The sequence below is a fragment of the Lissotriton vulgaris genome, chromosome 9, assembly GCF_964263255.1.
Source record: "Lissotriton vulgaris chromosome 9, aLisVul1.2, whole genome shotgun sequence".
NCBI lineage: Eukaryota > Metazoa > Chordata > Amphibia > Caudata > Salamandridae > Lissotriton > Lissotriton vulgaris.
Genome location: NC_141697.1, coordinates 1122989561 through 1123006017, shown reverse-complemented (window position 1 = coordinate 1123006017; position 16457 = coordinate 1122989561). Strand labels below are relative to the sequence as shown.

Sequence of the window (16457 nt, the reverse complement as noted above, 5' to 3'; positions counted from 1 at the left end):
ATTTTTCAGAAAGACACACATTCACTGGATGGTGTCATCAGTGATAACATCACTGACCATGTCATGAGTGATGTAATATGTGACGTCATCAGCAGTGCATTGCACGCGCAAGTTATAGTGAGTCCAACTAACCATAACGTGGGAATTTCAATGGTTTTATGCGAGTAAAATTTCCAGATAACTATAACTGGTGTGAAACCTATGTTTTTTTCAGTGAATATATATATATATATATATATATTTATATATATATATATATATATATATATATTTTACTTCTGCTTCTTCCCCCACGACTCACGTAGATATATATATATATATATGGTTATTTCTCTGGGGAGAGGTTTTGTGGAGAGGTCAGTACTTGTTATAGTAAGGCCTTACATGTGAGGTGTATACATTCCCCACCCTACTATGCATACTGCTGAGCCTGTGTCTCCTTTCACCCCACTGTGCACTGTTGTTATAATGTGAAAAGGTCTCATTTGAGAGTCTACTTTCTCCCCACACCATACTAATGGGAACCATCAGGCATAAGTATTGTAATAAAAGAAAGTGTCAATTATTCCTCTGAAAACATTTGTGATCTCGTGAGACTCTCACAGGATCATAAAAAAGAAGTAATTGAACTCTATTATTATTAATAAATTGACTAAAGTAAATAAATGAGTATCAATGTGTGCTATTCACCAATGTTTGTCTCATGCAGACAGAACATGTGTTTTTTTCATATATTCAAGTGCTTTATTTTTCCCCACAATTATATAATGGATAGCATTTCATTTAACTAACCACACTGTTCTGGTGTATATAAATTATACATACTACATCAGGATATATTCAGTGTAAATGCAAAGTCCATTATAAAAAGTGTGGTCTCTCGAGAGGCTCGAACGATCAAACTAGGAAGCACTGCCACCTGAACAAAGTTCCTCAAGCAGGCTGAAATTGGTATGTTGTGATGTTCAGGCTGATTTTTTGCGCCAGAAGCTTGTTTCGCATTGCAAAATCAACACAAATTGCACCACACAGTGCACCAGAGGGAGCTACTTCTTCCTGCTGTTCAAGTAGATTTTCTATCCAAGTGGTAGCTTTCTCACTTTGAACGGTCGCAATCACCTTCATTGAGAAAATCGAACTGGGTGCCCTTGTAGTGCCCAAAGATGACACTAGGGGATGCCAATTCCTCATCATGCTCACCAACCTACTGTTACTTAGCAGCACATGAGAAAAAACTCCAGCACGCAGCAGTTGGAGGACTTTGGCTGGAACTCCTTCTTACAAGTGTAACGCAGGATCTCCAAAACTCTGAGAACTCCACTGGCAGAGCTGAATTTATTGCGCACCCCTACTTCTGACTTTATATGTAGGAGTAGTCTGGCAGCAGATTTCTGAATTCTCTTTAATATCATATTAGTTGAGCTTTGTTAGAGCCCATTAGCTTAATCTAGTTTTGATAGGACAAGAGATGTTGCTGCTTTGACCTTTTGGGCAAATCCTGTGTGTGGGAGGATGTGTTGAAGTGATTTCATAGTAGGAAACATTGATCTTTATAGCTTATCCACTTGAGCATTCATGGACACCTTAGAGTCCATGGTAATTCCAAGGTTTCCTACCTGCTTGGATATTGTTGGTGGTGGTACTAGATCATCAGGCTAAGTGCAGAGAGGGTCATAAGTTTTTTCTTGCCATAGGAGGTGTTCAGTATGAGGTAGCTCCATGACATTCATGTCTACATCAAAGGCTTGGAGGCAAGTGAGGACTTTTGAATTTCCAATGTCCTTGAGACATTCCAGTGTAATAAGTGCATGTGTATCATCTGCTTAGTTTTAGCAGATAAACTCAAAAACATTGATTCGTTATTTCATGTAGATGTTGAAAAGAATGGCTGATATGATAGAGCTAAGAGGGACTCCTGCTTTAATGCTGTAGGGTTTTGATGAGAATGGAGGAGTGGGGATCACATTTTTTCATTTGTGCAGGTAAGATGAGATTGAAAGCAGTTGAAAGGTAAAATAAAAGTACTTCAGCATCCTCATTCTGGTCTACTGTGTTTTAAGGTCAACACTGATGAAGATTAAGGCTTATTCAGTACTCCTTCCTTCCTTTTGAGTCAGAAAGTAAGGAGTTATCTTCAATAAGTTTTGATAGGTGAAGTCTGCTCTTTCTGAAAGGGTGCCTGGGCTGGTCTGTTTGCTATTGGTCAATGTGGTCAATATATCAAATTACACAGTATGATGCCCGATGACTGCATGTGTAATGCTACCCACAAATTGTTAAAATATAGACAAATATGCCTTTTGTATTGATGCAATATTTATAATGCACCTTTAACTATAACTATTACATGCAACTTTTTTCCTTAAAGTTGGACTAAAATCAATGCCCATTTTTAATGCTATGACCTGTAAGTAAAAAATGAATAGTCCAGCATTTCCTAAACTGTGAGACACGTACCACTGGTAGGCCAGGGCCTGATTTTTGGTTGGGAAGACTGAGTAATACAGATGTTGTTAATTTCTGTGTTTACCTTTGGCACATTTGCTGGTGCTACAAAGACAGATGTAAAATGTCAGGCTGTGCATTCTTGCTGCTTATTCTTTTAACATGAGAATTGGTGTTTACTTTTATTTTCCTGACTGCAAAGTGAGTGGAGTTTTTAAAGCGAATGATTTGCCAATCTTGGAAGAATACAGGGAGTGTGAAAGGAACAGCTATAGGATGTTGTTTTTTGCAACACACACGCATATGTAAATACATGTATTTTATCAACAAAACTATATGTCAAATTTAGTAACCTTTTCAATAGAAAATGTACTGTCTATAAATGATAGATAATATGCTACAACACCATGCTTTAGTTACCTTCAAAAATCTTTCCACCTCATATCATTTAAAAGGTAGGTGGGTCACGAAAGTCTGTCATTATAAAAAATGGGTCATGGTTCTAAAACGTTTGGGAAGCACTGGAATAGTTGGCACTCATTTGTGGCAACTTTAAGGTAACCGCCATTACAACCGGCTACGTCGTGGCCAGTGACAAACCATTGACTTAATCTCGAAGTGAAGCAGAGAATCGTCTGACTTTGCACAAACCAACGAAACCACAGCTCATTCTCTGAATCAGTTAGACAAATGAGAAAGGATTTATGTGACCCGTGGGGTATCAAGGACATAAACAATGTCTTTCTCACATTTATGACTTACAGAGGTACATAAAGTTACTGTGCTTTCAAAAAATATTAAAATATTGTGTTTTCTCCAAATGCTAATCAGAGAATTTGAGTAAATTATACATTTCTAAACTACCACTGTATTCTTTGCTGAATTTTTAAAAATTACATAACGCACTAAATATTGTTTATAGACATAAAGTTCTGTGTAGCCGAGTTGAAACATATGGCACGCAAAATTAATATAGTCACACTGCCAGTCTTATTTCTAATGTGTATAATAAATCTCCAATGTGCACCTTGAATCAATTGTATTTCATATGTCATTTAAGGCTGGCGTCATTGGCATATCATGCTGCAATTGACAGATACCATGTGAATGTCATGACATCAACTAAGGGTGGTCCAACTGTTCTTTGAAGGAAATTTACCGCTTGAAACACGGAGTTCACAAATATTAATTTTTGCTTCAGGAAACAATAAAAATTTTTAGCAACAAATATTAAATTTTGTAATCTTTCAGTTAGACTAAGTATCAAACAGATAATTCGTCACTTATTTATTTCTATTTTCTCTGAAATGAATGTGTATTTTTGAAAATGTCTTTGCTTTGAATGATCTGTCAGCAAATTTAAATTCATGAAAATAGAAACTGTGACCAAATTCTGCATTATTGTGTCTGTCTTGTGGGCAAAATAAATAAGCTCATGCCTAGTGTAAACAATGAGTATTAAGGTGATTAATATTTTTTTCTGATATCAGTATCCAGTAAGAATCCTGAGGTTATCAAATCAAAACCAATGAATCAAAAAGCGTTGGTGAAACGTCCCTACTATGAAAATTGTTGCAGACTGCAATGCATAAAGTGCTACTTTTTCGTAAACGTAATAACGTTTTAAACGTACTTTCTTCCCAGAATATCAACTGCTACCTCATAGACAATAACGGATTTATCTTGGTTTCCGAAGATTACAAACAGGTAGGAGACACCTATATACAATGAAAGAAACAGGTTTAATTATCATTTAATCACGATATGAAGTATATGTTTGGCTTTGGATATTATCCGTGCTACCGCTTGTTTATTATTTCATTTACGCCTTTCATTAATCAGTTATTTACTTACACATTAACTATATATCTGATGAACATAATCATATGTACATTTCTGAGTCGCATTCAGTTTTCACCTGAAGTAATAGGGTGCTGGATTACTTCAAATCATGACTCAGAAAGTCTTACATTCTCATTTTAAAGGTACTCTAAACGGATACAATCCTGCATTCCACATACGCTTTTAAAAATTTGCTTGTAGAAAACGTATTATACGCATTATTGTTGTAAATAGATTCTCCCTTTTCTTGTGCCTGAAAATGTAGCCAACCCTGGGTGTTCAAAATGAGATTGTGTCCCTGGTGCAATCACTACGCTACATCAATCTGTCATAATTAAATGTATATTTTTGTATAAAGCAGTATAACATCAAGGAAGACATCAGAACAGCCGAGGCAGCAAATATTTTATGTAGCATATATGTTTTAATCCCTCTAAATAACACACATGTTTTCATCCTGATTTTATTTTTAGAGTGTGTGTAGTCTGGGCCCATACGGTTGCAGGAAATATTTTTTGAACACTGAGATTGAGTTTTATTTTTCTGGTTCGGATGTGTAAAGTTGAGTTTCGTCTTGGGTCTCGGTGTAGTGTGTGAAACAATTCAAAACAACCCACCTAAATGTGTTTTTATGGGACCTGAGACTATACAATAAATGTAGAATATACTCACCACTCAGAAAAAGTAAGATTTGTCCTATAGAAGGTATAGCACAATTTCACTGAAGCACGTCCTGATTAAAGAAGACTGACCTTAACCATGCACTTCTCTTACTTATAATGAGGCATTTTAAGAAGTTGGTTTCCTTGCAAACGTCCCAAACAATGTTCTAAGTCCTAACATCCTGACAAATAGAAACACATTCAACTAATGAAGCACTCCTTCCTGTTAGAGAGACCTCTCCAACAATATGTTGAGCTTATTTAACTAAGTGTGAGATAGAACACATCCCACCAGCAAGTGATAGTCCTAATAAAATGTTTCCTTAAACATAAAACTGGTGAATACGCTGCAGATGGAAAGATGACTGAATGCCTTCATTGGAAACCAGAACACATGCCAAATCTCTGGATCATATTTTGTGTGTAGTCCCCTAGAGAGCCAATTGCTGTGCTTTGATGCCTTCTGGTTTAATGTGCTCTAGAAATGCCACAATTGCAATTACAAGTGCTTCACAGTACTTTGTATCCAGCAATTAGTTTACCCATAGTGATATTTAACTGAACATTCTTCTTTCTATATTATCTCCCATTTTGTCATCATTACCAAAAGCAATTGAATAAAAACGTTCATAGGAAGTTGTAAAATGGGACCAACTTCTCTAACTAAATTTATGTGATTGTTTAAAAGCTTTTAAAAGAGAAGGCCCTTGCTGATTTAAAAATGTTTACATGTTGTGAACTACTGCCGCACTGAAGGCTATGTAATAACGACAGAGTTATCCTACTTCTTTCATATGTTGGTGCTGACTCTTGGACATATTGTTCCTTTGCTAGGCTTGACTCTCTAAAGTGACCTTCTGCAAGAATGCCTCTTATTAAGGGAGTTTAGATGCTAGACAATTCAGACGGTCCCTACCTTAAACCCAAAATCAAGCACATGCATGCTACAAAAATAGCACCTGTGAGAATGGAGGCACATGTGGTAGGATATGTCTCTTATTTGAAGGGTTTTGAGGCTGACCAAATATTAGGAATTAACTTCTGGACATCACTATGAATGGGATATTATTAATTGCTCTGATAGTGATTGGAAACACCTTATTGAAATGTAGGTCCTGTTGGATGATTCAGGATTGTCATTTAAGGTGGCAGAGAGGGAGAACAGTGATTGGAAATGTTTCAGCCAACTGTTCAGCAGTAGACTATATCAGAGGAATCAGTTGGAAAGTGTCACATTACTGAATTAAATTGTAGTTTTTACAACAACAGAACATAGATGTATACTAGATAACGACAGTTGGAAAACCTAAGATATGGCATAATTGCTTGCTGAGTTCACAGGCTAATATTATGGAAAAGTCCAGGAGGGTTGCTTTTTCAGAGTATCAAACAGAAGGCAGTCCAATGAAAGTGGTCATCTGCCATGAGTAGAACGAGTGTGCCTCTCTTCAGGGTTTCCATCAACAATCATTTATCAAAGAGAAGGTTAACACTCTGTAGTGTATAAGAGCAATTTGTAGGATGGCACCTGTAGCAATTCCACCTTTTATGCATGGTCAGTCCAGATCTTTTACTTTTTTACAGACCCTATTTTTAGCTCTGTGCACTTTAAACCCTACTGAAGAGGAGTAAAGTACCTGTGCTTCCACTTTAAACACATCGAAATTGACCTAATCTTAATTAGTATGATTACCTTTCCCATAAGGTACTAGTATATGGTGCAGAAACTCACCCATTTCATGGACAGTTAAATGTCTCTTGTGGAATGCTGCACTGCATCCTCAGCAGTGACACAGAAAACATGGTTCTTTCCCTTTGTAGCATGACTGATGCAGCCTAACACCTGTAATACAGACCTGTCAAAATAACTGCTTTTGACGGATGGGAACTTCATGCTTTTAAATATTAATATGCTCCCACACAATGTAGGGTGCATGATTTTTTAAAGTAGAACATCTGTGAAACTAAAATAGTCATGTTCCTCCAGTGACTAGGCAACAAAAACTATTTTCACTGGCAGGGCTCTAGCTATATCCCAGAAAATGCCAAAATACAGATAACAAACTTTAATCTGTAATTCTTGACAGGAAATGGCTACAAAAGTAATGCAAAAACTGTTTTTCATATTTAGTAAAAAATCCAATTGAATAGTAAAGTTAGATTATACAGTCTGAACCTCCAATATGCTGATTAGCATTAGTATACTGACAGCTGGTATACAGGTAGGTGACCTTAACAAGGTGTAAGAACTGCTCCAAGAGCAAACGAGCGGCCAGGTTGCGGGGATTTTTTTCTTCCCCATGCAGGAAGACCAGTTAGGGTGGACCCAGGATCATCATTAACTTATAAAGGGGCCTGCCAGCTCAAAAGTAAATGCAAGGTGAGAACTTGAGAAAGCAAGCCTTTTTCCACTAGCAAGCTGGCACTAAACCCAGAGGGAGGGGAGCTACCCGTGAGCCAGTTTTTAATGGCCGCAGAGGTGGGGCAACTCCTTTGCATGGCCCCACCTTTGGGTGGGCGCACTGGCTCTGCTTAAAGGAGAAAGGGTTTTTCCATCATACATTTTGGGAGTAGGGTGCACAGTGGGGTTATTTGCCTTAGGCTAAAAAGAACTGTTGCAAAAGTTGATAGGGTTACCCCTGGGAAAGTTTACACAACTGGTTAGGTGAAGCCAGGAGTCACCCCAACCCACTATCTGGTACCAATCATAAATATGGCACCCCAAGGCACCATCATAGGAACACTTTCCATGACATGAGAAAGATTAGAAGATGACTGGACCATGCATGCTGTAACCTGAGACGGGTCCTGAAGAACTGGATCCTCTTATACCCAGGACTAAGAAAGTTTAATTGGTTAACCTCCTGTGTGGTTACAGGGATACAAGAAGCTGCAACAGGCCTTTATACTGAAGTGACCAGTTGATCACTACCAACTGGGCCTGTTCTGGGCTTTGCTGGTGGCTTCTACTGGAGTGAGTTCTTTCCCCAGATACTGTTCCAGACGCCCTGATAGGCTTAAACGTGACCTAGATGAGTTGCTTCAGAAACCCAGAAAGGTTGGGGTTTCGAAAATTTTAGGATTGTTAAGACCTCTAGAGCCTTCATGTGCAACTGTGTTTGTTTTTGATGCACCTTTCTTGGATAGAGCTTCAGACTTGACTCGTTGAAGGATTTTAAGCTCCATAAAAAAAGGCTAAGTCAGAAGTTAAATCTATGACAGGGACAAACCTACTTTGTGTATTCAACCCATGCTTCATCATGGTTGGCCAGAAATTGCACCTAGGTCCTGATGTACCGTTTCCATAGATTATTATGGGTGCTTCTTGCTTTTTGAAACAATTTTTATTTACAATTTAAAAAAAAAACATCACTCCAGTTCCCTTAATTGGATTTGTGTTGTTTTGTTTGCATGCTGTTTATTAAATGTACTTTATGTTCATCAGCCAGTTTGGTATTTTTATTGATTGGTGTTTTGACTTTATTAATGTTTTGTTAATGCATATCTACTTTACACATTGCGCTAAGTTAAACCTGTCTGCTCTATGCCATAGCTACTAAAGGGTTGAACTTGGGGTGACTTAGTGACTCTGGGGTTCAACTTGACGAGTTAGCATTGTTATTTCTTGAGATGGGCAACCAACCATCCCGATATTATAGTCCACATTGTGCACAGTTTTCTCCACATCAAGACCAATATTTAGCCTGAGGTCGGGAGATTAGAAGTGAGTGAGAGTAGAGTGAAGTCAGATTCACCACCGCCGACTAAGTGGTCCACCCGCTGTATTACGATGTTGTCAGAATGCTGTTCAAATGTCCGCCAATGCACCTCCAATTCTGACAGCCATTCGCTGACCACCGCAGCGTCGATGTTGGGTAAAGCAGCTAAATAGAATAATATTCATACTACTTTTTGCGCTTACTTGTGCTTTGAAAACTAAAGAATTAGAGGATTTACGTTTCCACAACTGTAGATGCAATAAGGTAAGAAGCTATGATTCTACTGCCCAGTCAAATAAAGTAAAGTTTCCTGATGTTCAATTATCTAAAATCATTACATCTCAGCTGAGAAAGGGTGGAGCAGATAAAAGCAGAATGAAAACATAAAATAGCTGAGCACGATATGAAATACTGCAATGCGATTAAGGAATGTCCATACAGTTAAACTGCAGCTCCATGAGTGCAGTCTATTAAAATCCCAAAGTGCTTTATGCTTTAAATAATAAAACATAATATATATATACATATATATTTTTGCCTCAAGCGAGCTTGTAATTGATAGAGTAGCGATGAGCTGCTTTTAAGTGGCGCTGCTTCATAATTCCTTACCGGTGGGATGCAACTCTGAGGGGTATGATCTAGGGAGGTCTGGCGTGGATGCCCAGGATATTGAGGGTATTTTGATTTGTATATTGCCACTTTCCTTCCTTTATGTGAACTAAGGCAGTTACCTGTATTCCTAGCCTACAACTGCCATCTTGTGCCTTTTTTGATTTCCTGTTGCTGATTTCATCAACTTTATGAAGAGCCCAAATAGCTGGCATGATTTCTACTTGTACACAGGTTAGGACAGCAGCACCACATGACTTTATGTTTAGGATTCAAAGTATTGCTGTCCAGTTGAGCATTATTCCACTACCGTAATGGCCGTCTTTTGTAATTGGTGTAGACATCTAGACACTTAGGAAAAAGTGGCTAACAGATTACTGAGTATTTATAAAGGTATTGATGTTGATTACCAGATTTCTTTTCTGGTTATGAGAAATTCCGGAACTTTAGAACAACTATTCTATTAATGAAAGACTTTTGTGTGCATGTAAATTATAATATGGTGATGATCATGTACATGTGTCAGAGAGGGCAGAATCATTTACCAGGTGAGTTGATGAAGACACATTTTTAAATACCTCGCCTATATCAGTTTATCAGTGATTAAAATATACCAAAAAGGTTATCCTCATGTGTGGTTGACACTTTTTCATCACAAATCAGGGGAAGGCTGCTGAGAGAGTTTCTGACCACTACAGGGGTTCCTGCATCCCCCTGCTCTTCGTAGTCATATGATCTAAGCCATGGCATAATGCCAAGATTACACTTTGAGACATGAGAATTTCTGATCCAAATTGTATTCCTTAAAAAAAAGAGACCACTTTCTATCCCCTCCATAACACCATTTTAATGAGTGCTCTGAGACTAAATCAAGTAAAAAATAAAAATTAACACATTCAGAGTTCATTTACTCAGGAACCCGCCAGTTGTTGTAATTGAATGAAAAAATGTATATACATAAATAAATATTTAGACTTATTCAAAACTAAATCAATATGAAAATAACTCTTAAAATCAAGTTAAAGAATTTGTTTAGTGCAATTCCAGAATGAGTCTTTTTCTTTGATACACTGATCATTGGTTGTTTGGCTCAGACCATGAAATTGGTCCATAATAGCTTTTATTGTCTTCATCAGTTGCACAAAACCACTCAAAAAATGGACATCGGAGCGGTTAAAAAGTAAGCAGATGGTGTCTTTGCAATTATGGAGCCAAAGAGTATGACATGAGCCAAGCTCATGCCTTAACTGCAGAAGTGTCAAACATACTTTTGCCTCTTGTATTTCTATGATTGCGACTTTTCCTGCAAAACGAAAAGACCAAAACGAAAGTGGAAGTCTTGTATTTATAAAACTGAATTGTCGGTTGCCCTGGGGTAGTGTGAAGCTTGGTAGAACCACTCTACTGGATGGGACGTTTTCCAGAAGAAAGTTAAATTGGCAATGAGTTGGAAAGAATGTGTATTTCAATAGTCTTTTAAAATATGGATGCAACAAGCCTTGGTCCCAAGGTAGCAGAATCTTAAGCTGTTGTAGCAAAGAGTCTAAAACCAGGGTCGAGCTGGCCTACAGGGCAATCTGGCAGTACCCAAAGGACTGGTCTAGCAGATCAGTATATTGGATTTTTTGGGCTGTTTGTGGGCCTGTTTTATGGTCTGACTGCTCTTTTTTACTGCTTAGTTCTCTGATATTACCACAAACATTGCCTGTAGTAAGCACAAAGGCATACAGTCTCCCATGCCTTACAAAATATCTATATAGCTAGCTTTTAAAAGTTTAAAACTGCCTTGATTTGCAATCTGATTCGCTGAAGGGAGCACTTTTAATTTGGTGCCTGGGCCTATTTTCTGCCATAGTCCGTCCCTGGTTCTGGCCATGTCCCAGGGCGTTGTATCTTCGTCGATAGGTGTTTCGTATTCAAGCCATAAGGCACCGAAATATATCCTATACTCATCGTGGCTTAGTTTAAATCAGTATCTCAGAAAAAAGATATTCTGGGCTAGAAATGTATATTGTAGCTTAAGCTCCAAGCGAATTCTCTCCTGGTTTTTTGACGGTGGCATCCGAAAAAGTGATCTAAAGTGATTGAAATGAAAAAAATATTCCTTCCTGTGTCCGAAGGAAAACCGTGGTATTGATAACAGCAAAAGAATTATATGTTCAACTTGAAAATGTGAATAATACCTTGTACTCTCTCCTGTTTATTGCACCTAAAGTTATGCAGAGTTCAAATGCGTTTTCCTGGACTTGAAGCCAGAGAATAATGTACAATGAAGTGGTGTAATAAAAAATAATAATGAGATTGTAAAGAACTCTGTGGAGGAGTGCTTGGCGCGTAGGACGTTCCTACTCTTACCCTAGGATTGCAGCCCTTTATCGGAAATTGGGCTTTTATTGTTGGAAAATGGGACAGTTATGAGATTCGTGCCATGAACTAAGGATGCCTTATTTAATTGCATTTACCTTGTTTCACACAATGCTCATGAATAAAACCGCAACAAATCAGTCGGAGCAGGAACTGTGTATGTTAACAATGTACTTCTAAAATATAGGAACATGGCTTTTAATTGGAGTTTCAGCTATAAAACTGTATAATTCAAACAGTTATGCGCATCTCCCCCTTGCATATATACATTCTCTGACAAAAACCTTTTTTCCTGGATGGTGGAGTATATTTAAAATGTTATATATCAAATACAGCGCTTTGTGTGATTGTACCATTCAAATTCACAAAACCTCTGATGTGCAATCACGTTCTAGCTGCAGTATTTTTTTATATTATTTATATTTTCCTTTTTTCGAGATCATGTTCTTCTTTCCCTCATGGTACATTTGCCACGAGCACTACTCAAGAAAGCGCTGGATGGTTTACCTGCAGCGGTATCCTTTTTTTCTGATACACTATCAACTCCAATGAAGGAAATGGAATGAAACACTTTGTGGCACAGGCTGCTTCTTATGTAATTTTATCAACAATTTCACATATCACTAAGGCATCTGGCCCCTTTGACCCATAATAGGGTATGGAAGCAGGGGCGGCTCCTTCGTTAGAGCGGAGGAGCGTTGCCTGACTAAATAATCACCCCAAAGATGAAAGATAAAATGGTAATAAATTACCAATGTATTTTTCGTCCTGAGCCAAGCTTCTGGGCGGGGCTGCTGCTGTGTAACAGAAGCATGTCACTCATCAGGGAGGAGGGTGGGCTAGTAGTGCACTGTTTAAAGTGCGCATGTCTTTTTGGCCGGCCGTCTTATGACGGCCAGCCACACATGCTCATTTTAAACCTCTCAACCCAGCTGTCCTAAGACAGCTGGGTTGAGAAACAGTGCAGGCCTCCAGGGCGCTGTGGAGCGCTGAGTGGGGCTGCTTCTACCAATCCTGGCACTCCGCACATGATGCATGTGAGCAGCACCAGGATTGGGCAAGGGAGGTCCTGCATCTGGTTCCAGTAAAAAAAAAGGTCCGAGCGGGGATGTCTCGTCAGGTGAGTTTATTTTAGAAATAATATTTTCTGCACCTGTGCCCTGCCCCCGTCACAGTAGATGCCAGCCACTACTGTAAGGAGGGCTGAACGTGAATGAGAGGTATTTAACAACAAACATAACCTCTTAAAGTGCTTATTCATTGTGACTATCTCTGGAGGAATCCAGTGCTTTACTATTACTGTCCAGCTGTAATCTCCATGAGGGTGCCAGCTCTCTTTATTTACTCTTCTTTATTTACTCTAGCCTCAGTAACATAGATTTTGGGCCACTCCACATGTCCTTACAAATGAACACCAAACAGCAGCAATTGCTAAACTTTGATAATTGGGAAGGGGGATTTCCTGTCTCACGTTTCAGTAAGCCAGAAAAGACAAGGAGCCCCACTAAATATTCTCATGCGAAGAAAACTTGAAAATAAGCACCAAACTTTACAGCACATTGACTATAGAACATGGCTACAAATTCTGGGTCTCTGAAGTGGCACTAATAAACTATTTCGCTGCTATTATGGCCTATTTGGCAGATCATACCTACCTTCCTCAGGAGCACTGGCTATCCCTTCCCAGAAGAGAGACGTCATATTTCTGTCCAAAATCACTACATCTGAAAGAGACACGTTAGTGATAGATTCCTTACCTTAGAATATCCCCAGGCGTCAGACTGGATCCGGAAAGTTTTGCGTAGCAGTACCCTTGTGCGTCGGTAGGCGTCGTCTGCGGCTCCGCGTCCGTCGTCGGCGTCGTGTGCGCCGTGATGACGTCGTCGGAGTACTTAGACGCCGCCCCCGCGTGCTGACGTCAGTTCTTCTTTTTTCAGCGCCAGCCAGCGCAGATCTGGAAAGAGCAGTACTCTAGTCAATTTTTGACTAAGTTTTTGAGATCTTTTGATCCTTTTCGAAGTCTTTACGACTCCGACGGTGCCGTTAGGGATGCCCGGATTCAAGCATTGCGAGGAGTGCGACCGTACTATGTCGGTTACGGATCCCCACCGCCTGTGCCTGCTGTGTTTGGGCGTCGACCATGACGACGAGGCCTGCCCCGACTGTCGGGCCCTTTCGAGGAAGGCCAGGCGGGAGCGGTCCCGCAGGCGACTCGAAATCCGCCAGTCGGCCCTGCGCCGTGTGAGGTCCCGGTCCCGGTCCCACGGGAGGTCGAGGGACAGGTCGCGGGGACGGAGCCGTCACAGCTCCGGGAGTCGGCGCCATTCCTCCGGGTCCAAGTCGTCAGGTAAGAAGCATAAGAAGTCGAAGAGACATCATCGCTTTTCCGACTCCCCCCGACGCTTGCACGATGCGGCCGGGGGTTCGGGTGACACCGCCCACGCGGCTCCTCGGGAGTCGCGGGCGCCGCGTCCGGCCCCATACCCCCCGGTCCCTGGGCTGATCGAGCGTTTCCTCATGGCCATGAGGTCCCTTTTTTCTCCGACGGGTTCCACGGCGCCTTCAGGCTCAGTGAACCCATCTGGGGGCCCTAGTGGGTCGGGGGCTGTGACCTCGACGCCGTCGGGTGCTTCGGCCTCGACGCTGCCGGTGCCGCAGGGCCCCACGATCCCAACGCCGCCGGTGCCCGCGGGCCCGGCGCCGCAGGATGCAGCGGCCCGGCGTCGTCGGCGCCTTCGGGCCCGGCGCCGCAGGATGCCGCTGGACTCTCGTCGGGCGATGGACCGTCCACGGTGGACCTTACGACCCCCCCGGGGTCGGTCCGTATGGTGTCCCCTCTGGCGTCGTCCTCGGGCGGCGCCGGCCCCGATGCCTCCTCTCACTAGGTTCCGACATCGGGACGACGTCTACCGACGCCGCTCTCGACGCCGTGCGGAGAATTTCAATTCTATGAACCCACCTCATTTGCTTATGACCCTGAATCCCAGGAGATGGGGGACGAGGAGGATTGGGAGGGGTCTGAGGACCCTCTGACAAGGGAATGTCAGTCTTCCATGGACTGGACAGGAGACCTTGGGGAGGCCAGTGGCCTGGACACCTCTCCAGACACTGGATTCGTCTCTCCTCCTACCGTGGCTTCGGAGGAGGGCACTACTTATAGTGTGGTGCTGATGAGGGCTGCTAAGGCCTTGGGCCTTGAGCTCCCCGTCGCGGCCGTGAAGACTAACCTCCTCACTGAGGTCCTTAAGCCGCAGTCATGCTCCATGGAGCCTCTGCTGCCGTTTAATGAGGCCTTGACAGACGTTCTTATGGGCACTTGGTCCAGGCCCACTACAGGTTCGCCTGTAGATAGGAACGTGGCCAGACGCCATCGCCCGGCCCCGGGCGACCCATGTTTCCTGTCCACCCACCCCACCCCGAGAGTCTGGTTATCCAGGCCTCTAACTCCCAGACCGCCTTCCCGACGGCTCCTCCCGATCGGGAATCCAAGAGGTACGAGGCCTATGGCAAAAAGGTGTTCTCGTCCCTTAGCTTGGGACTGCGGTCTTCCAACACCGCATGCCTCTTGGGCCGTTACACCCACTCTCTGTGGGAAACGGTGGCGGAAGTGCTGCCGGAGTGTCCGTTGGAGGTACGGGCCAAAGTCGCCCAAGCCCTACTGGAGGGCCGGGACGCAGCGAAGTATAATATCAGGTGCGGATTGGATACTACTGACTCGCTGGGCAGAGCGATGGCTACGACGGTGGCGATACGACGCCACGCCTGGCTGAGATCCGCCAACTTCTCGGCAGACGTCCAAAATACACTCATGGACATGCCGTTCGATGGCCGTCGCCTCTTTGGCGACAAGGCAGATCACGCGCTTGAGCGCTTTAAGGACTCCAGGGCTACGGCCAAGTCCTTTGGCCTCTCGGCCCCGCGCCAGCAAATGAGTGCCTTTCGCCCCTTTCGTGGCCAGGGAAGGGGCGCCCCCACACGTGCCGCCAGCCAATCGCCGCAAACTGTCGTCCAGCGCGGCGGCGGCCGTGGAAACCGCCGTGGAGGTGGTCGGGGAAACAGGCGGAACCAGTCCACACCTGCCCCCGCAGCATCCGCCTCTAAACCCTCCTAGTCCGTGCTTTTCGGCCCATGTGACGCCAGTGGGAGGCAGGGTTCGCCATCACCACTCTCACTGGCGCGCAGTCACTTCGGACAGGTGGGTGCTGCAGATCGTCCGACGGGGCTACTCCCTCCCCTTCGAGACGACCCCTCAAGCCATGCCACCGCAACACCACCGCGTATCGGGGGATCACTTGCGGCTCCTGCAGGAGGAAGTTTCAGCCCTCTTGGCCAAGGGGGCCATCGAGCGCGTTCCTGGGCCAGAAGTAGGACGTGGTTGCTACTCCCACTACTTTCTGGTACCCAAAAAGGGCAAAGGGGGCCTACGCCCTATCTTGGACCTGAGGAACGTCAACGGCTTCCTCCGGAAGGAGAAGTTCAAAATGCTGACACTGGCTCAGGTTTTGGCTGCCCTAGACACAGGAGACTGGATGGTAGCGTTGGACTTGCAGGATGCGTATTTCCACATCCCCGTCCTGCCGGCCCACCGGCGTTACCTGCGGTTCACGGTAGGCCTCGAGCACTTTCAGTTTACCGTGCTCCCCTTCGGCCTTACCAGCGCCCCACGGGTGTTCACGAAGGTGATGGCGGTGGTCGCAGCTCACCTGTGCAGGTTTGGGGTTTCAGTCTTCTCCTACCTAGACGACTGGTTGTTGAAGACGGGCTCGCCCCAGGCAGTCGTCAACCACCTCCAGACTACGGCGGATCTCCTGCACAG

The 16457-nt window shown here is 43.0% G+C and overlaps 1 protein-coding gene across 2 annotated transcripts in view; it reads left to right on the top strand.

Moving 5' to 3' along the window:
- Positions 1–16457, top strand: part of CACNA2D3 (calcium voltage-gated channel auxiliary subunit alpha2delta 3) — a 2559454-nt gene that overhangs the window by 2324229 nt on the left and 218768 nt on the right. For both annotated transcript variants that reach the window (XM_086939135.1, XM_086939136.1), the window contains exon 30: positions 4090–4152. In XM_086939135.1, the coding sequence (XP_086795261.1) occupies positions 4090–4152 (63 nt within the window). The remainder of the gene's footprint in view (positions 1–4089; positions 4153–16457) is intronic.